Raw genomic sequence first — 22,292 nt, 5'->3', positions numbered from 1 at the left:
GAAACAGATTTGATGTGCAAGTAATTACAGCTGTCCCAGTTCCACCCCTAGGGCAGCCCCTTCCAACCCTGTTCATGCTCCTCTGTGCTGAAATCGCTCTGCTGTTTCCACAAAAACTGCATCCCCTTCCCAAAGTGCTCCCACTCTGCACCGAGGCGAGGAACTCGTGTTTCTAACACACTCCAAGGACAGGGAGAGCAGAGGATGTGCAAAGCAACTGCAGAGCCAGCAGCACACAGATGAATGTGACATTCAGCGCTGGACAGTTTGATCTCACTCTGCACTACAAACTGCATTTAAGAGAGAAGCCATAGCCAAAATATCCCTTTAGCAAGAGAAGACAAAACATGCAGAATTGGTACCCGTTACCACCATCACTATCACCATGTTGTAAGGGCATTATTTATCTGAGAAAGGATGGTGCTGAGTCCAAGACTCATCACTTTCTGATGTGGCTTCAAAACTGTCTCAAACATTCCTAGTACAGCCAGAGTACTGTCTGACACTATTTCAGACAAACTATTCCAACCCAAATCTCACATCACATCTCACCATGAGCTGTGTTCTAAAACAAAGCTAATCACTTTCCAGCTGCAAAACCCTACTTTTCTGTTAAATTTATCTGTGTACTTGTTTCCCTGTTACCTTGTAAGGTCATTCAACTTCTGTCTTTTAGCAAGATATTCCTCTGCACTGAAAAGAAAAAAAAAATCGAAATTCCAGCTATTAAAGGTGCCCATAATTTGAGAGAGACATCTCCAGAAAATCTCCAGACAGAGTAGAGTTCACGAAACACTCTAAAACTGCTACTTTAATGCACTTAAGTGAGAATGATGGATTCATTCTTCTGACACCATGAATGATTCAGACCAGACTTTATTTATGTTTAACAGTAGAACTTCTGATGTGTTCATTACCATAATCCAGGGAAGACAGGCCTCATTTTAAGAGAATTAAGCAATCTCAAAAGGACACAAATTTTTGGCAGTCCCAAGGGATGTTCAGCCTGCACTCATTTTATAGTTCCATCTGTGATGCTATTTAAGGAGTATACAGATATTTAACACTTCTCAGTCAGTAGCTTCTAAAGTGTCTTGAGATCTGTTACAGCGGCACTTAGCAACTCTGTGATGTCCCAAAACCCAGGCTCTTAATTTTGTTATGCTATTTCTATAATACAGCTTATTCATGTACAACTCTAAGCTGACTTGGTTAAATAGTCCTGACTAATTTTGTCCTAGCATAGCAAGGAGCCACTCCAAAATAAGTCTCTGCACAAGAGGTCCTCTAGTTCACACTCTGGTCTGATATTCACAATACTACTCTGACAGTAAACAGCCCAATTGGATACTGGTGCACATCCATCAACAACATTTAAAATATATTAGCTATCTCTTTATATATATACATATATATATATATATATATATATATATATGTACATACACACACAGGGGAAATTTTTACATAAACAAGGAGGGTTCAACATCACAAAGGGCACCTGGAAAATAAATATCTTCCAACTTGATGGGCAGAGGGTCAAAAGAACAGGTAACTGGCCTGGCAGTTTTCTCTTTCTGTCTTTATTGCAGCATGATGAATGAATCTGTGGTTTAGTCACAATCCAACATCCCCTAAAGTGCTGAGGAAAAGCCCATATATAAAAACCCCAAACTCTACTCAAGCCTATCAACAGCAGCAGCAGGGCCTGAAGTATCTGGAAAATACCTAAATGCACAAATTTTCTAGTACTTATACAACTTCTGTCATCATCAAGCACCACAACTGAACTCTTACAAACCAGCTACAAAAATCTACTTGTCAGGAAACAATCTCCAGTGTTCAGCTGGAATCTGCCGATGTGCTGTGCTTCACAAGTGTCTTTGTGAGCCACATCTGCTTCTCCCTTTGTCTCTTTTTTCCGAAAAGTCTTGCTTTTTTCACACTGCCCTCTCCAGGCTGGGCTCCTCCCGTGCCCAAGGGCTGCTCTCCTGCCTTCTGGGAATACCCCTGGCAGGTGCCTGCCTTGACATTTAAAGGGAACTAACCAGAATTATCTACAATCCTTCCAGGAGTGGTGCTTAATTCTGCACAGCCCTAAGCTGTCACAGGGTTGAAAAATCTAAATTATAATATCATAACTCAGGACATTTAAGGGATACATTTACCACATTCCAACACATGCACCACGTACATGAAATTCACTCATCCTGTCCATGGCACGCACTGCAGCTCATTATTACATTACAGCAAGTGCTACAAATGTAGAAAGTGGCATTTACAAAGTTCTCAGAAGAAGAAACATCTGAAAACTGTTTTGAGAAGATTTGATAAAAAGCCTCAAAAAGTATAACTTTTATTCCTGTGAATGTCAGGGGGAAAAAACCTGTTTTAGTAACTTTAATCCTTTGGCCCATTTCCATAAGAGCCCATTTTCCAGAAAGCTCAATTCAGGTTTTGGGAATTTTTCCTCTCTAACAACAGACTGAAATTAGTTTGAACCCAAGGGCAACTTCTTTAATATCTGTCCAACACACATTTGGCCTTCTCTTCTTTGAAAATCCTGAGAGATTTTCTCTTCTGAAGAGAATGGGAAGTTTAAACTGGATTGCATCTTCCAGTTGGCAAGGTTTATGAAAGAAATATGAAAATGAAAAGTGACTCACCTCACAATTAACAAGGAAAGAACCTGAAGCCCCAAATCAGAGCATCAGACAGCTACAATATTTAGCATTTAGAGTGCTCTCTTCCCACAGAATGATCCAGTGGCATTTTTCACATCTGTGTGGAAATTGCTACAGCATTCTAATGATATCTTTACAAAAGAATTTTAGATAGGTGATAAATTTTGTATTTTAATTAAAGAAAGCAGAAGAGTTGAGGTCAGCAGAATGATACTGCTGGATCTAATTTAAGGTAACACTGCACTCAAAGCCTCCTTCACACACAGGTTGCCCTGGCTTAGTGACAATATTATTTCTTATTGATTTTGTCAGACTTGCAACTTTTTCACTGACATTTTTATAACCCTACTCTGTTCAGATTGTACAGTGCACAAATTCAGCAATCTGATTATCTGCTATTAATTCATACTGTTAGAAAATAGCTCACTGAAGCTATATATCAGGTTTTCTGATACACAGCAATCAATACATGTTAGTTTGTACATTTAGTCTTCCAGAGGATAGTGAGATTGTTTAGGATGTATTTTCAGGTATATAGTGATACATAGTAAAACATTCTGAAAACCCCAGGATCTGCATCAGAAAATGGCTATCTAGGGAAAATAAATTATTGCTAAGCAGTTTCCCATCTTCTTGGAACAGGAGGCATTTTTTAATGTCCCATTTCATCAAACACTGGAATGGAATTAAAATTTCTAGCAAAGCCAGGCCACTTTTTTCTGGTGGAAGTAGTGTACTGAATGTTTCCTATGAAAATTTGCAACATGACAATGAATTAAACCTGTGTATGTGAATAACCAAGATGCAGTAATTTTAAGAAGCCACAGATCCTGCAGTAGAAATCAAGTTTTGTGTTGTTTCAATTAAATATGTTTCTCACTGCACTTACAGATATCTGTGCATTTCTGAAAAGTAAATCTTAGTAGCAAGAGGTAGAAACCACAAAGAGACAAGGGACAGTTGAGTGTTGGGCTGAAAGCAGTAAACAAAATAATGAGATTTGCATCTGGTTTAGATATAATATTATGCTAAACTTCCAAGCATAAACTCTGTGACATTTCAATTTTAAAGCACAAATTTACAGTTGAGTCTCCTATTCCAGACTTGACTAAATGTTAACCACTATGGCTTTGCACAATGCAGTGGATTAATAGGGGTCATCCTCTGCATATTTTTGTTAAATTTAAACTTACCATGTATTTATTATTTGTTCTATCTTGTCTCCTGGAAACTGATATGGGGGGTTTTTCTTCTGGTTTTGTTTGTTTGCTTTTTGGTGGGATTTTTGTTTTGTTTTGTTTGTTTGGGTTGGTTTGTTTTTTTTGGGTTTTTTTTTGGGTCAAGCTAAATTAAATATTTGCGAGGGGGGAAGAGAAGAGGCACCAGGACCAAGTCATTCAGTCATTTGTACAAATAAGATCATAGGTGAAATATAAGATTTTTAATAATTAAAAAGTCCAGAACATCAGAATATCTGAATCTCACTAATGTGTGAGTGAAACAAATCACAGTCATAAGACTAAAACAAAACAAAACAAAAAAACACATTAAAAAATCCCTTGGCATTTCAAATAGTATTCCAGAAAAATTTTGTCTTTTAAAATGCAATGTTCATTCAAGAGTAAGTTTCATCTAGAGCCATGTATCCCTTAGGAATGGATTTTGTTTCTCAGCTGAAGTAATGATTATTTTTTTCTTTTTAAAACTGCATTTATATTCCCCCACACTTACACAGGCATAGATGCTTACTTCATGCTTCCTGGTAAAGGCCAAGACATTGGATAATATGCATCAATACACAAGATATGTATTTGGAATTTTTTTGTGGGATCCCTTCTAAAATTCTAAAATTAACTTCTAATAGTATCCAGACAAATTTCTCTCTGCATTTGCAGTATTTCCAGAAAGCAGCAGCACTCCAATGACTTCAGCTTGCTTCTCTCCACCCACTCCCTGGGCAGCAAGGTACTTCCATGCCCAGCAAAAGGCACGGGGTGGCTCCAGGAGGACTCACCTAGCTCACCCGCTGCATTCCGACCTCCGACTGCATACAAATGTCCTTTGAGGGCACTTAGGTGGAAGAAGGTCCGTTTCTCGTTTAAAGATGCCACTTGCATCCACTTGTTGTAGCGAGGGTCAAACCTGAAGACCGTGTCGACCGCCGTCTTTCCCTTGGTGTCATAGTTGCTCTGGCCCCCCACCACGTACAGGAAGTTGCCGATGACGGCGATGCCGTGCTGGTACCTGGGCGCATCCATGGGAGCCAGGGATTTCCACTCGTGGGCCTTCTCGTCGTACATCCGCAGCTCCTTGCTGACCACCAGCTGCTGCCTCAGCACCCCCCCCAGGGTCACCAGGTGCGTGCTGTCCGAGCGGATCGCCGTCCGCTCCGACTGCATCACCGGCTGCATGTACGGCATCATTTGGTAATTGCTGGCCTCCAGAAGCAAGTTGACACAGGTGTTGTCAGTTCTCATGAAGTCCACTGTCTGAACGTAGTTGATAAGATCCTGGGGTGTCATCAGGGGGAACCTGATGTTCTTCATGAGCTTTGCAGCGTACTCCATGCGAGGCTCCTCGTAGCGCAGCCAGCGACACGCCGCCTTGAAGAGTTCAAGCTCAGTGCAGTGCTTAAGGCTATTACTTGAAAGCACGAAGGCAAGACGTTCAAAGGGGAGTTTCACAAATTCACCAGTACTTAATAATGCAGGGAAGTTCTTCAGGATGAAATTATTAACATATTTATCCACTTCTGTGAGATTGTATGTGTTGGCAATTCGCCCAACCTCAACACAGTTTTCCAACGAAACCTATTAAGTAAACAGAACAAGGAATCAAAACACTTTCTTAATTTGGTGTCTAAATGGTAATGTACAATTTAATCAATATTGTAGAATCAGCAATATTTCAGCATTTTGCAGTGCTCAAGGTGATTGACACATAAGCAAATATTCAATGCAGTATATATATTCATGACTGCAACGGGAGACCCAATTTATTCCTTCTTTTGAAGAAAGAAATGAGACAAGTAACAAGCAGGTGGCATATATTATGTCAAATAGCTTATACAATGATGAAGCATAGCAGTTGTATAGCACTCCATCTTTGAAAAGCTCTGAAAACATCTTTGTAAGAAAGACATGTGGAAAATAAAGTTAAGGGACGGGTGATCATCCCAAGGTTACAGAGAGCAAAACAAGTCTCACCATTAGGCATTTTCTGGCACTATTAAAAATGTATTGGCATAATAAAATCAAAGAGAATGGCACAGCTAACCCCTACATGCCACATATTTGGGACAACTAATATTTACAGTGTTCAATCTCATGAACACATTCCTTCAAAACAAAGAAAAATGGATCTTTAATAAATCAAGACAGTGTTCTTACAGACTCTGTTCAAAATTAAATACATGTCAAAAATAAGACAAAGGTAGTGATCTTAGTTTATACATAATTTTTAAAAAATAATTAACCTAGAAGGATTTTCCCTAAAAATACCCTGCTCATTAAATGCTTTAGCAGTATGGATCACACCGTGATTTAACTCAGTACTGGAGTGACTGTATCTTGGCAATCACCTGTTTCACACTGTAGCTGCATCTATCTTTTTATATCTTTGGCTCCTGAATTTCTAAGGTCACTTGGGATCCAAGGCACAGGAAGAATCATGCCAGGCATGGGGCACAACTTCTAGTGGGTTTCCAGTGAACCCAGTCAGTTCCTTTCAGGAAGCTCTCTGGTACATGTGCCCAGCAAGTCAATCAAATGCTTCTTGCTGAGAATTGCAGCTTTTTTGCATTCAAACCTTATTCCAGTCCAAGCTTCATTTACACGTGTTCTAGTCTCTCTGAGTGTCAGTCCTACTCAGTGTCAACCATTTCCACAACTTTGTGATTCTCATTACATTCCTAATGCCAGAAGAATTTAAGCTTACAAATCTCACAGTTATTTTTAAAAAGATTATAAAGATTGAGTACTGGACCTGACTGAAGCCTAAGAATTCAAAAACCTTCAAATGACTTCTGGTCATGACAGAGATTAGAAGATTTTAATACGGTATAACTCAATCTGATCATTGTCCTTTAATACCAGACAATTCAAATGTCTGAGTACAGGAATAGGAGATTTTCTTAATTCACTAGAAACTGATCTAACTTGCCCTAGAGTTAAGATCTACTGTCATCCAAAGTCTTCATTCACACATCTTGAAATGCCTGCTAATCCTGTAATCATGTCCTGTCTATAAAATGAATGTGCAGCAGACTGTCAGGAGTTCTATTATGAAAATATTTGTGCTTTATATACATGGAAATAATTTTTGTATTACAAGACAGACCACATTGTTTATAGAAAAATATAATCACACCAACTAGCAACAGCCTACAGAATATTCTCATGACTGGTTTTGAGGATCAACATCAAACAGATTGCCCAGAGAAGCTGTGGCTGCTCCATCGCTGAAGTGTTCAAGGCCAGGCTGGATGGGGTTCTGAGCAACCTGTCTAGTGGAATTTCTTCCAAAATTTCTTCCGACTTCTATTACAAAATAAAGCAATGGAAAAATCACCCCTCCACAAACAGCTGACTTGCAGTATACCACAAAGCTTAACTCTTGCTATATAGTTACTGTATTTAAAAATCACTTTGGAATACATTGTCTGGCACCAAACTAGAGAGATGCAGCACTTCCTCCACATCAAAGTAGACAGGCAGAAATTATTGCATACAGGAAAGGCACGCTTGAACTTAAAAGATCAAAGCAAAACCTGTACAGGTTCTGTGCCACTGGCACATGTTCAGGATGCAATGAAGATTTGGAGCTACTGCTGACTGGCTGCCACTTATCAAGTGCCCAGAGTGCACTGAGTTCTGAATTACCCTAATTATGTTACACTGTAAATCTATGCAACTGAGCACATTCCTGGACTACTTATGTTTGAAAAATTTATTGACACATTACACACTGTTAATGACTGATGATCAGCAGCTTCCAGTCAACTCCTGATTCTTGGAAAATTGACTTTATACTGCCTTTATTAATCCACTGGGACTGGACTGCACTCAATGTTGGGTTTTTTTTCATATATGATTGCAAATACTTCCCATTATGCTTATGAAATTGTGCACTATGTTTCACTCACTAACAAATTTCCCCACTCACCTTAAATCAGGGTGCCATATTAAATATTGTCTTAAATGCTACTTTTCTTGCAAAATTACTGTTACCCTCTTTACTGTGTTCTAAGTTAATAACCAATGTACCAGGGTAAATTATATTGCAAAGACTTAAAAGTCATAAAAATATATATTCTAGAGATTCTTAAATCCTGAGCCAAAAAAATAATCCTTCAACAGAAAGAAATGCTATAGCTACTTCTACTTGAATATTCAAAATGGGACAGAGTTCAGTACAATAATGTTATTTAAATAAATACTTCAGTTACCCAAACATTGGGGGTTTTTTGGTTTTTTAGAAGTTTGACTTCTGCTATGGTTCTGTGTGGAAGTCAGTCAAGCAGGAGCTCTTCAACGAAAAGAAGGAACTGCTACTCTGGAAATCCCACTGAAGTGAACAGGAGGAATGGAAATATCAGGTGAAAATATATACACTGTACAGTGTATCCAATAACAAGTAAAAATACTCACAAGGAAAGAGCTAAAAGACATAAACATTCAAACAGCTAAGCAGCTCCACAAGGAGTTGAGAATTTCAGTTAAATAAATCCTATTTTACATGGACTTTCACTACTGAGCAGAGCTGCTCACTCACATTACTCATTGTAATTGCTCATTACAAAAGAGAAGTTGCAGAAAATACTAAAAAGCTTTTCAAAAAAGAAAGGTCAAGCACAGCACCATGTTACAACAGCCTGAAAAACCCAAAGCAAAAGCCAAAGTACTTTCTTGAGAGCAGTTCACTTAATTCTTTGAAATTTTGTAGCAACCATTTCCCAAGTTCTCATAAAAACTTAACTGACTATAAAATACTACAAAACTGGACACAGCAAAATGATTGCAAGTATGAGAGCCTTGGAGAGCAGCTCAGGAAAAGCAGCATGCACAAAAAGATCAAGCCCTCAAACCTGGTAGCACAAAGCAATCAGGTGTCTAACTTTGTTTTGTTTCAATGACTGTTTTATTTCAATGACTGTCAGACACTGAAGCACTTAATGCAGTGCTTCAAAGGGTCAAAGTTTAAAAGAGCAAACACCCCTGAAACCCTCAACTTTCCTATGGGCTTCCACTGACAGAAGCCCAGAAAAAACAGCACAGAAATTTGACCAGCTCAGAAAACAGAATCCATTGTACCCCTACAGTATAAAGTCAAATTTCTGGTGGCTGTCAGAGCTGGTCCTAGGGTTAGATCCCACACTCCCACAAAACAGATTAACTTGCTCCATCCTAAGACAACCAAGTTTTTTTGACAAGACACGACTTCCAAGTATTAAGCCCTCAGTATTTCACTATATCCTAGTAGTTACAAAAGTGTAAAGCACCAAATTATAGAAGGAACAAATTTTTTTTTTTGTAGGTACATCCAAGACATTAATTTTCAATGTTTGGAAATGTTTTCTTTAATTACAGTGCAACAACCCTTTCCCCATTACTCTGTAATTTTCCTAAGTGCTGTAATTCACTTGGGTAAGTTTCTCATTTTTCTCTATTTTGTACATTGCAGCTACTTTTGCAAAATCAGTGTTTTGTCTAGAATTCACTACTCTGAAAACATTTCCACGGCATTTTTATGAATTTTATTTACATTACAGCTCAGTTAGATGTGAACATGAGAGTAGTCCTAGTCTATTGTACAGCTATAATTATTGAAAAGCAATAGTAACAAGTAAGACTGAAAACACCTTAGGAAGTATTCCACTGTTTCTCTGAGAGTCTGTTTGGTTGCAGAGCAAAGATAATCAGAGCAATGGGTTACTTGACAGGAGGGGTGTAAATGCAGAGCAAATTAAAAAAACACTTTCAAGTCAGCTACAACAGATACTGTTCTTTGAAGGTCTTGTTATTTTTGTTACACAAATTAAGCTGTTACCTTAAGCTTTGGTTTTTCTTTGTAAATATTTCCAATACCCTCTTATGAAATACACAATACATTATGCCTTACATAAACTGACTTCTATAATCTCTTTAATAATGGACTCCCCAGACAATTCAAAGACAATTAAGCATTTGTCTGGGAATGGTTACCTCAGCTCTCAAGCCAGCTAACTTCAGTAAAAATAAGCTCAATACTTGCTCAGAATATTCATTTAAATTACAGAAATGCTCCTTCAAAAAGAAGCTCTTTTGCTCACCAACTCTTGTTTCAACAATTTTTGAAGTGAGGTCATTCAAAAATTCTTTATATAAGGATGTTAAGAACATAACTAGGCTAACAGAACAATCTCAGTTTTGTACTTCCTCTACAGCTACACATGAATGAGATTTTGTCCCCTTAGACATTGGTTTGAATGAAAGTATTCCCCCAAAAAATCCCAATAAAATTAAGAGAATTAATAAAGTCTCCCTCATTCTTTGAAAATGAAATGCAGTATCAAACAAGGTATTTCTTATTGGAACAAAAACAGTGACTGAGTCAACATCACAAGTGAACATACTTTCAGAGAATGAGCATTTTAAACAATAACACGATTCAATATGAAAAAAGTTCTTTCCTTAACAAAGCAAAATAAACAAGGAGCTGCCCTACCCAGAAAGGGGAAAGGCCACCACAGTGTCCCCAGGGCACAGCTCCCATCAGAAGGAGCCCTTTTCAAATACCTCATTGAAAAACCACCAAGACCTTTTTCCAAGTTGGTATTTACAGTAATGTCAAACCTGGAGAGACATCATTTTGGAGGTTAAAAAACCACTGAGCAAGATAAAATAGGTGGGGTAGGGTTGAAGAGTATTAAGCTTAATGAAACATTATCACAACATTATCAGACAACTGGTCAGTTAGAAAATATCTCCAAATTAAAAGCAAAATGGCATTATCAAGCCTGAATATCTCTTACACATCATAGGAAACAAATTGCTGTTATTACCAGCTTAGAGTCCTCTGGTTTGCATGAATCCTGGTAGATATTTTCAGTAAGGGAGGTCACATTTCTAAGCCTGTACTCTGCAGAGCAACAGGAATACCGCTTCTTTACTTCCCACTACAGAATCAAAAAGCTAATTTCCAAGTAATTCTTTAATTTGTGTGGAACACACCTGTTAAAGTCAGAGTTCTAGTGAGATATATAAGCATTTAACACCAACATTAGAAAACCTCCAGTGAACATTCGAAATAACTGCAGAGTGTCTCTCCAGGCAGAGCTGCTCTTGCACCACTGCTGTTCTACAGCCCCACAGAGCAGGTGCTCCTCACTGCTGGCAGGACAGGAAAGGTACTGAGGGATCCTATCTGGGTATTGCTTTTATTCTGTGTTAGACTCAGAAAACAGGTAACTGCACCCCATTGAGATGGAAGGGCTGTAAACACAGGAATAAAGTGACTATAACTGAAGCACACCTAATGAATGCAGCAAGCAGACTAATGCTAAAGTGAGTGCAGTCATGCAGGGAGACCCTGAAACATCTCAAATCAGACATGTAAGGGAAGAATTTCAACGTGGTAAAACATTTCTATCAAACTCATGCCGTATCTACTACTCAGAAAAAAACCAAGTTTTTCAAGGAAACCATAAAGCAAATTTGCTGTCTGTGAATCTAAGCTATGAATAATGGCAAGTTTTAGACATAACTTTGATTATTACCTAAGTCAGTATCATTACAGAAGAAAAAACAAAACTACATACCAAGGCCTTAAACATTGTAAATGGGAAACAAATAGTCTTACCCCAGAGATAAGAAATACTTTACAGAAGTCCAAAACGGGTAAAATCTGCAAAAAACTGGCAGCTTCCAGAGTGTCCTGAAGGTTGTCCATGTTAAGGGAAAGTTTTGCAGTATAGATGAAATCAATGATCTTCTTTAGGCCTATTTTGTTCACCCCATGGAGCTTAATGCACATTAAATCTTGTTCCTTCATTCCTCCTGAAATAGACATGCAGGTAAATGTAAATTAGCATTTCAATAGGGTTGAAATTATTTCATAAATTTAGATATAATTAAAATATAACTTTAAAATTTAATTTTAAAACCCCATATGCAACAGTAGAGAGAGATGTTTAGTCCACAGTGTTGTTTCCAGTCCTGGACTGATTCACACACAGCACTGAACTCGTGTCTCAGTGTCTGAATGAGAGCAATTTGGAGACAGCAGTACGTGGCTTTAATAAAAACACCACCTGTGAACATGGCCTTGAAGTAATCACTTGCAGAAGCCATCATTGCTCTGTGGACAGGGAACACCTCATCACCATCTCCAGGAACGAGCGTCACATCACAGAGCAAACCTTCCACTCGCAGCTGGTCAAAACCCTGCAGGAAAAGCACAATGCAAAGCATCCCTTGGATTTGGGAGGAGAGTTGGAATCTCTTATTTCCCCTATGTAAATATTTATTTACTGTTATGTACATGTGTAGTGTAGGTCCAAAAAAGTGACAAAGAAATAATTTGTCATCTTAAAACCATTATCGGTAATATATTCAATGATTAGTATTCATTGAAAACAAGCAGGATAATCATTATTTTCCAGATACAGCTGATGAATGCCAAATACATCGGGCCTTAGAAAGTAGTTTTATTCAAATAATTACGTTCTTTTCAGGAAGGAGTTTATTTTGCAGCTGTTTCAGGTAGGGACTGCTATCTTTTTTGGACCTACGCTTTCTGGTCACATATGTATTCTAGATATAATTCTGTTCCACAGCAATTTAAGGGGTTTGCAACCTACCAGGCTGCAAAAGTCTGTGACCTGATAGGAAAGCTGTTACCTGGTTCTGTGATTATCAAATTTGTTACCACAGCGACATGCTAAAAAACCCCCAAATAAGTTCCCATTATACATCTGAATTACTTATAACATCTAACTGTAATAAAAAATAAAATAATCTACAGCAGCATCCTAGAGCAAGATTTCTTCCAAAGATGTGCCTGATTGTGTATACTGGAGGATGGATGAAATACTCTCCTTCATTCACTGCGGAACAGAAACTCAAACATAAAACGTTTTCCTTCAAGCTGGTATTTTTCTAATACTAGCAAGAATGTAAATATTGTCTCTATAATGTTTTACCACACAGTAGTGCCATAGTCAGACCCAGCACAGGGCATTACACCAAAACTGGCAGGGCTCTGCCATCTTAGGGACATGCCTAATGTAATTAAATAATGATATTTAAGTGGGCTTCTTTGATACAGCTGTCATCTCAGAGTTTAAAACTTGTTACCTCTAAGAACTTGAGAGTGGACTGGCACATGACCCCAGGAAAAGGCCAGGTTTTTTTTCCAAGCTGCTGCTAAAAGCTAAGTCTCTCTCTCACAGGAAACCAAGTCCCAAGCAATGCTTGCTTGTGGGCATTGACAGCACAAGAACATGAGAGTTTTTGAGGCTTTATAGGAATTACTAGACTAATAAAATCTATTGAGTGGACACATTGCTTTGAACGGCCAAAATTCTCAGTACAGCTCAATACAGGCATGAGAATATTTCATTACCTGTAATACCACAGAACTGTGAGTATTGCTGGTGAAAAATCTGGTGGTTCCTGTCTTCGAAGACTGCAGATGGGCAGAGACGCCCATATCGCTGCTACCAAGAGACACTTTCATATGAGGATCCTCCTCTTCCACCAGGGATCTAAGGAAATTGGAACAGAGAAACCTTAAGACCAAAGTCATTTTCATTCAGTGATTTTTTGTTCTAAACCCACAGTCTTCTGGGATGAAATGTAACAGCACAGAGGCTACAGGAAAAAAAATCAGCAGGAAACAATCAGTCCTTTGTGGTTCCCTTCAGCTAATTCAAGAAAGTGAAGCGTTAACAGTCTCTAAAAAGGCATAACTGCTTTTTGGCTTGTAAGTTTTTTTCTTTTCCTTCCATCCCCAGCTCCTTGATTTAGACAATTGCACGCTATGTTATTTCTACAATCCAGTATTGTAGGATGTTTATAGAGGTTTCATCTGGTTTCCAAAATCAAGCATCATAGTTTTCCTTGCCAAACTGGTGAAACATTGAAACTCTAAGTGTAATATTAAAAAAAAAGTATTTTCATTCTTACAGCTTGCATTACCTCATCCATGCATGATTATTCATAATAGAAAATACACATCATGGAGTTTCAAGCTGCAGTTGGAGTTTTTAACCTGCTTTTAGAAACACACAATTAGAATTCCTTTAGGATATGATATCCAGTATGCTGCTACTGTCCAGGCAAACACTTCATAATTTTAATTTAAGATTTGATTCCAAGCAATTACTGTCCAAATCTAGATAGGACGAGCTAATTTTAGGTAGAATTGTTAAAGAATTACTGCAGTATTACTAGCATACTATTTTAATCTTCAGATATAAATTAGGGTACATCTGAGAGCCTAACTATGCTAACCTGTAATTACTATACAATGTAAATAAAATTCTTCTACAGAAATATTAGCAACAACTAGTTTCTGTAATTTCTGTGATCTAATGTTCTACCTATGAGCCTGTATAAGAGGTATAATGAATATGTACACAATTTTAATTAGCAAACATAAGCTATTAATCCACAGAAGAGGGCATCTCCATTGTTAATCAAGTATCTCCATATCTCAAAGACTTATAGCTGTTTGACATAATTGCTGCAAATTTCAGATACAGAAAATTTTCCAAATTTTAAACATGCAGGTTAAATCATTGGCCTTCAAACTAGTTTCAGAAATTACTTGAAGTAACAAGAATGTGCTTAAATCCCCCGCCTTTTCCCCAGTTTTGATTATGATCATAATGTAAGGACACATTAGGAATTTGTGGAAAAAAAATAATTTCATAATTTACTTTAAAAAAAAAAAAACATTTACCCCCACCTTCTTCAGGTACAAAGACCTTGGAGAGCACCTTCTGAAACTCACATATTACCCTCATAGCATTGATGTGCCTTGCTCAAAGCCATGAGTACAAAAGGTCAGCTACGAAAACATATTCAAAACAAATTCACCATTCAACAGCGTACATGGGTTTGAAACAGTGAGATTTTATGCACACAGACATAACATTGTAGGAGCAAGGGTACATCCAAACAGCTGTGACTTCTAATGTACTCAGCTGAGTAAACTAATGTGGATGAACTGCAGCATGCATGATTTGTGCTATTTTTGAAACACAATTATCTGTATTTTATAAAACAAGTCCAGAGTCATTTAAACAAAGTTTACAGGGTATACCTTAGAAAAGGGCTCTCCAGACTATCTCTGCATCCAACAAATACAACTATGCAACACAGCAGCAAGCAGTTGCTGGCTCACGACCCAAAATATTTTTTCACTCGGTTCTAGGGTGTTTTGGGTTTGCTGAGTTCTGTTTATTTCAGTTTTCATACAATCACATGGAGGCAAGAGTGTTACATAATTTCAAAGGACATCTAGTCTCTAAATTTGTACATGTCTTCCTAAGAAGAAATACAAAATAATGTGGGGAGACTTGCAAGCGTGGGTGTGAAGAACAACAGATTCAACAAGCATGAATCTGACTCTTTGCTCTTGAAGCATCTTCCCAAAATGTCAGATCAGATAGATGTTACATGAAGGAGTATTTAAAATAGTTTCTCTGAACTCGGAAGAAAATAGAAAGTGAACACATAATTTAAAATCATTATGAAAAGAAATAGACAAGTAAACCAACCTCCCTGACTGTTTGGAGTGGGCTTTTTACCATGTTTGCCACATCACTACTTGACTTCCTGACAGACAGCATAATTCATAAGTTTTACAAATGAAGGCAAAGACCTTGAGCATGATTCATTTATTCCAAGAACGGCTGGGATAATGGAAGCATTCTTCTGAACATGACACACAACTTCCCATAGCTCTGCTCTCTATAGGTCATCCTCTATAGAACACAATGCCTTGTCAAAACTGCACAGTCAACAGAGAGGATATAATAAATATGAAAATACTTGCAATACCTAAAAGTAGACATTTGATATGCCTGGTGTGGCTGTAAGCAGTTCTCTACCTGATTTTCAATATATAATGAGCAGTTAGTTCTCTATCACACACATAAGCTCAGCAGCTCACCACCTGAAGTTCTTCTGCAGAAAAGATTTTCACCATTTCTCTTCCACATTTGCTTTTATGTATGGACAGAAACTTGCACATGTGAATGAGGCATTAAAAACTGAAAATTCCACACTATAAAAATTCACCAGAGTATAACTTTTACAATTCTAGTCCTAAACCTTAACTTGTCTGTGTATGATTCCAGGTAAATAAAGACAAGCAGATTATATTAATGCTATATGGGTTTTGACTCATATCTAAACAACTATGACCAAAAAAAAAAGGCAATGTGGGTTTTTGTTTCTTTGTGGGGACTTGGGGATTTTTGTTTGATTTGTTGTTGTTAAATACACCACTACAGCTTAACAGCTCTGGAGGGCTGAGCACCCTCTCCCTTCTGCAGAAAGTGACATTCAGGAGCTGGGTTTGGCAGAAGTTCCAAAGCAAGTCAGCAATAACACCTGGCAATTAGGCACTGATCTCCTGAATCCCAACCCTGTGACATTCACCAACAGGGAAGGAGCACTCCCAGAGCGACCACAAATTCTGCCTTTGTCACTGGCTTGGGAGCAGCTCAGCATTTATCTCCACACACCACGAAGAACCTGTCTTTGGAAGACAAAGTGAAATTGCAACAGTGCTTAAGCTCTGTGTTAACAGCAATACACAAAGAGCAAAACCCAAGCATTGCATCATGAATCCTGCAACAAAATCTTAAAGAATTCAGAATGTAGCTTCTGTTGCAGGGGCTGTAACATTAAGATTCAGAAATAACTCTGCCATTCACACCCAGAACAGATGGGAAATGTGCCCAATGACCAACTGACTTCCCAACAAAACCATAGTAAGTACATCTGGCTTCTTTGGACACCTACCAAAGGCATTATTTACATTTATTAACACAGGTCTACTAAGCACTATCATTAACTCAATAGTAATGAAGATAAACATATTGATTTTTTTTTTTTTTACTTTAAGTACAGTATATCACAATTAAGCATACTACCAAAGGAGAAAGTTAATTCACTTTCTAATTAATTCTATTGTTCTGATCAATAGAAATCATTAAACAAGAAGTTCAGCAGTACCATTTTTAACCAGAGTTTTAAAAAGTTAGGAAATAAAAGTTAAAAGAAGTTAAAACTACAGTAGCACGTAGTGAGAAGTCACAACAAGCTGCTCTAAATGTGGATGTTAAAACCACCTTCAACACACACACTTGGTCTGGAGAGGGTTGAACATCACAGTAGTAAGACAAGGGAATGTTGGAGTTGAATGTGAAATTAATATTAACACTGCAAGAGGGAGGCAGAGGAGCTGCCTGACTTCCTGCAACCTCTGGGAAGCAGTGGCTTGCAGCTCAGAGAAAGGTGCCAGAGGTTAATTAGTTGCTATCACAAAGTAGGTAGAATCAGAATTTTCTTTCTAACCACATGTTGATTCTTTCAAGTACAGCACAGTTTTTTCCTAGAGGCTACAACCAAATGTGCTTTTCTCACGACTCCAAGTTAATCCTCCAAGTACTTCCAACTGATATTTTTGTAGTGATGAAATACAGAGTGTTCATTATATGGATATTAACATGCTTTAACTTTCTAGCAAATACTGACAGATTTCACTGGCTGGAATTACAACATGATTCACAGAGGCAAATTGCTTTCTAAACCACTTAGCAAGTATTAACCTGTTAAAACAGTTCAGAGGCATCCAAGTGATGGATGATATGCAAAGATCTTTGAAAATTGTGACAGAATTTATTCTCAACTAGAATATTCAAATCATGCAGTTGCCATTTTGTAGAGCTTAGTGGCACAAATGAAATAAACCAATATTCTGTTATGATGTTTTCTTCAGAAGTAGTCAAGTTTATTCTGATGCACCAGGAACAAGGCAACTAAGAATATTATTAAGGATTTGTTCATTTCCATCAGTAATCCATTCATCTATTTTTCAGACTATTGTAGAAACTCTTTGAAAACAAAGGACATCAGCCTACAGTTACAGATATTTTAGCTGCATGTTCTCCAATTTATTTAAAACCCAGTCTTTACATAACTCAATAAAAGCTTTGCCAAAGCCAGATCGGCCAGAGACCGAGTTCTTAATTCGGCAAAGCTCAATAGCTCATTTTTGAAAGGACTCTAACCTTATTTTCTCTGTCAAATTACTGTTCAAAGAACCATGACCACAAATGTTCTGGTCACTGGTAAAATGGCTCCTGGTGCAATCACCCCTGGCATGTGCCAGGACTCTGGTATTTATCAGGTAACACAGACAGACATTTCAATTTCATATTATGTTATTCTTATTGCAGGCCAAATCTTTATGATTTTATGACCTATCAAAAAAAAAAAAAAAAAAAAAAAAAAAAAAAAAAAAAAAAAAAAAAAAAAAAAACCTGGTACATCCCAGGGCTATCCTATGCATGCACCTATGCATGTAATTCGCTAATGAACCTATTAATTAAAAGTGAAATACAGTGAAATACAACAAAACTTTCATTTGCTATTAAAAATACAGTAATTTTTTAATTGGTATGCATAATCTGCCAAAGAGTATTTAAGTAAGCTTAGGTTCTTAAAAAAAAAAATATTGCCTATATTGCTGTCTTCCCATTATGAACAGCTTTTCCAACTCCCTGAATAATGAATTTAGGAATTCCCCAACAAAGCACCTGGCCACCTTGGAGCTCAGTAAGCAGAACGGATAGGGCAGCATTGTATTAAAGAAAATCTCATCATATTTTTTAAGAAATTCAAATATTAATATAATGTAAATGAAAAAAATTATGCAGTCGTGGTATTTCACACTTCCATTCCATATCTTCTGCTCATACAATTTCAAGAAATCCTTTATTCAGGCAAAGAAGTTACTTTTATACTTGTCCTCCCCTAAAATAACATCTCTTCCTTTTATTACTACTTTTTATCAAGAATTTCTAATTTAATTCTCTTATGGTATCAGCAACCCAGTAAAACTAACTAGCTTTTATCAACTGCTAATGATTTCTTATTACAAAAAGTTTCTATAGGAAATGCAAGTTCATATTTTTAAAAAGATACATGACTCCAGCTAGGAGAGAAAAGGAAGAGAAAAGGTAATTTTTGTTACAATAGTTGACATAGGAAATTAACTCCTCTCCACAGACCAAGGAGCAGGTTCAAACTTCAGTTTGGGGCACACAGGAACTGACATTGCTGCACTCAAGAGCCAAATGGAACATGAACACAAGAACAACACTGGAAGGCAGGACCTAAATTGCTTTGCATGGATCACCTCTGTGACACACACAGTGCATTAGGAGTGGGAATCATGTCTTTTTGTCCTTTATCACTATGACCAGTTGTCCTACACTATTGGCTTCACATGTCACTGTTTTTACTGGACAGTTTAAAGACCAAATTTTTATTAGATGAACTTGAGGCTGCTGCTGAAACTAAAAACACCTTGTATTTATCAGGCTACTGACTTTGTTTAAAATGCTATTTAATTCTGTTCACTTGAAAGGGGCCACCACAACCAGAAGTTTACAGACCTTCTGCCTCAAGCGAATTATCATTGCACTGTAACTACTGTGAATGCAACCTCCTAAAACAGCTAATGGCTGCTAGTGCCAAATACTGCTCACTTTGGACAATGCTCTGATATTTATACTTTAATATTTCACTTTTTACACCTGATCTTTTCCATACATTAGATGGGCAGCATTAGCAGCTGAACATTTAAAAATATTTGCTTAGTAACTTCATACTGAGCTCTTTTAAATCTCCACTCCAGGAGAAAGGTACAAAGTAAAACTCACTGTTTCTTAAATTAAAAAGCAAATAGGTGTCCCATTTTCCACCTTTCCTCTAAACCGAGGGTGTTCTGTAAAAGAGAACATAAAAACTGGCTCTATACAATAGACCAAAGCAGTGAGAAGTGGGTTTTTACTTTGACAAGGCTCTGGCCAAGGAAAGCAGATGAGGATACAGGACTTGCAAACCCCCAAAACCAGCAGAGAGGACGAAGGTCATTTGTGGGCACACGCTGACGGGCAGAGGCAGGCAGTGCCCCAGCTTTGCCTGCTGTTCTGACACACTCACAGCACAAGATGCTCGTTGCAGTGACCAGCTGAAGAAGGTGAAGTCAGTACAGAAGCAATGTAGCCTGAGCAGCTCTGCCAGCGCCATCAGCAGAGGCAGCAAGGCTACAAAGGGGAACAACCACAACCTCACTTGAAGGACAGGGACAATGACATGTGCTTAACCACAGTCAGGCTCCAGGTGAAGCTATTTCTAGAAGCAACATTTTGGAGACATTAAATGTCAAGCCTTAACCTTTCCTTTTTTTTTTTTTTTTTCCCTCTTTTTTTTCCTTTTTTTTTAAAATATAGTCAAGTCTCTTAGGACTTCAACATACAATCACCATATTGTGTCCAAGCACACATCAACAGAAATTATGAGAGCTACTACAAACACTCAAGTGACCGAAGACATTGTCACTGTTCCCAGCACCAGTGGATCTCAATGGCAAGTAGGAGAACACAGAAACAAAGATACTCCCAACATAACTTAAACCTTTTTGTATCACTTTCTAGTAAGGCCACACTGTGACCAAAGCCAGCAGAAGATCAGTTGCCACAAAGCCAGCAGAAGAGGACTGAGCAACATCAACTGTTTTGGTATGATTTCCCAAGAATATGCACACAGAAAATATTCTCTTCAAAATTCCTTCTTAAACAACTAAACAATCACAGGTCTCAAGCTGTTTGCAGCATAATTACAGCCCGCTGGTTAATTCAAATTTGTTTTCCACAGAAACAAAGCAATATTTGGCTCAGTCACTGCTATAAAGCTTTTGTTCCTAACAGCATTTAATCTCTCTGGGAGCCTTAGCATCACATCCACATTTATCTGTTTGACAAAGGGTTTGCATTCATTGAGCCATTCGTAGCTTAACTCTGCAGACTCGCATTGTTTAATGATGCTAAATTAGAAACAGTTCACTAACAACTTTTTGCCAAAGTTGGTGTTTGTCTGTTGATTCCTGCTATTAGAAACAAAAATCAAGGAAATACACATTTTGTAGCTTTTCTACATAAAGAGAACTATTTTATTCCCGTAATATTGAAAAAGGTAAAACAGAAATGAGATTTCATAGGTAAGGCTGGACTAACACTGCATGTATTTTCTGCTCTTTATATTTGGTCTTAAGTACTCAAGAGTTAAACAAGAATTTTGACTAGGCAGCTTAATACTTCCTGTGTATTACAAAACACAAAAACCATTCTGCACGCACCAGCAGATTACAGTTGTACCTCATGTGTCCTTAGTTTCCACACACAGAAATTAGTAAGTTAACAGAATGGCTCCTTAGAGACAAATACAAGTCTAAGGAGGCACCTGCACTTTCAATATTTGGTCATAGAATACACATCCCATTGTATTCCTGTAACCAAATTAGGAACTACTCCTTTCAAGAGTGCTAGAGGTTTTTTTCCCTACATACTGGTCAGAATAATTCTGATAACTTAAAAGTCAGTAAGATTCTGACTCTAGGGGTTGGATTCTTATTTACCATTCCTCTTGCTCTGTCACTTCTCACAGATGTTTTAGCATTCCTTTATGCAGTCTGCTGGAGAGGATGTAGAGGGGCATTAATTACTGTCAATTGTAAAATATTTTTCCCCTATGTGATAAAACTTTTAAATCTATGCATGCCAGATAAGAGGGGCATGTGACTTGTTCATCCCATGAAAAAACAATTGCAATTTAGACATTGATACAATCTTTGTCACTGCTGGACAAAATATTACGGCAGTAACACAGATGCACACTTCCACTTTAGTGTGATAGCTACACATTACTACACTACAATTCCCATTATTGCTATTTAGAACAAGCAACTACTATTTTAAAATCCGGATATTCACCAAGCACTTTTTGAAAATCCATAGGCAGCCCCATCCAAATGTCAACAGAAAATACCACTTAACACTAGAAAAGTCAATGAGTAAGATGTGACTGGAGAACAAGATTTTTTCATCTTAACAAAGAAATAATGGCAAAAATAACAAACTGGCAGAACTGACATGCTGGCAGAACAGGCTAAGCAACATATTCTAGATAATTCAATAAAGATGCTTTACCATGTCACAACACAATGTCAATATTGCAACAGCCTGCTGTGTAAGGAGAAGTGTGTAATTTTGGGGACCTCTAGGCCACATCATCCCCTATAAAGTCTCCCCAGAAAAAACAGTAGCCCCGGGAGACTTCATGATAAACAAGTTGGATGTTTTGTCTCATTTTTATCAGTTTATTACAGCAATGAAATTTGCTGTATGAATGAAATTTCAGACTTAGAATACTCTATTGAAATACCTATTATATAAAGAGCAGAAGCAATATCAACAGGCACAAAGGAGAACTCTATACACAAAATTTCGGGGATTAGAAGCATTCTCCTACTAGTATGATGCAAGCC

At 37.7% G+C, this 22,292-nt stretch overlaps 1 protein-coding gene across 4 annotated transcripts in view; it reads right to left on the bottom strand.

Annotated features, from left to right (window-relative positions):
- KLHL13 (kelch like family member 13) overlaps positions 1 to 22,292 on the bottom strand; it is an 81,086-nt gene that overhangs the window by 10,571 nt on the left and 48,223 nt on the right. For all 4 annotated transcript variants that reach the window (XM_053990304.1, XM_053990303.1, XM_053990305.1 and 1 more), the window contains 4 exons: positions 13,287 to 13,428; positions 11,974 to 12,106; positions 11,523 to 11,719; positions 4,699 to 5,494 (listed from right to left, as the gene is read on the bottom strand). In XM_053990304.1, the coding sequence (XP_053846279.1) occupies positions 4,699 to 5,494; positions 11,523 to 11,719; positions 11,974 to 12,106; positions 13,287 to 13,400 (1,240 nt within the window). In that variant the 5' untranslated portion in view covers positions 13,401 to 13,428. The remainder of the gene's footprint in view (positions 1 to 4,698; positions 5,495 to 11,522; positions 11,720 to 11,973; positions 12,107 to 13,286; positions 13,429 to 22,292) is intronic.

Source organism: Vidua macroura, chromosome 14 (assembly GCF_024509145.1).
Source record: "Vidua macroura isolate BioBank_ID:100142 chromosome 14, ASM2450914v1, whole genome shotgun sequence".
Taxonomy (NCBI): Eukaryota; Metazoa; Chordata; class Aves; order Passeriformes; family Viduidae; genus Vidua; species Vidua macroura.
The sequence above is the reverse complement of the archived record's forward strand: the minus strand, read 5'-3'. Positions and strand labels throughout refer to the sequence as shown.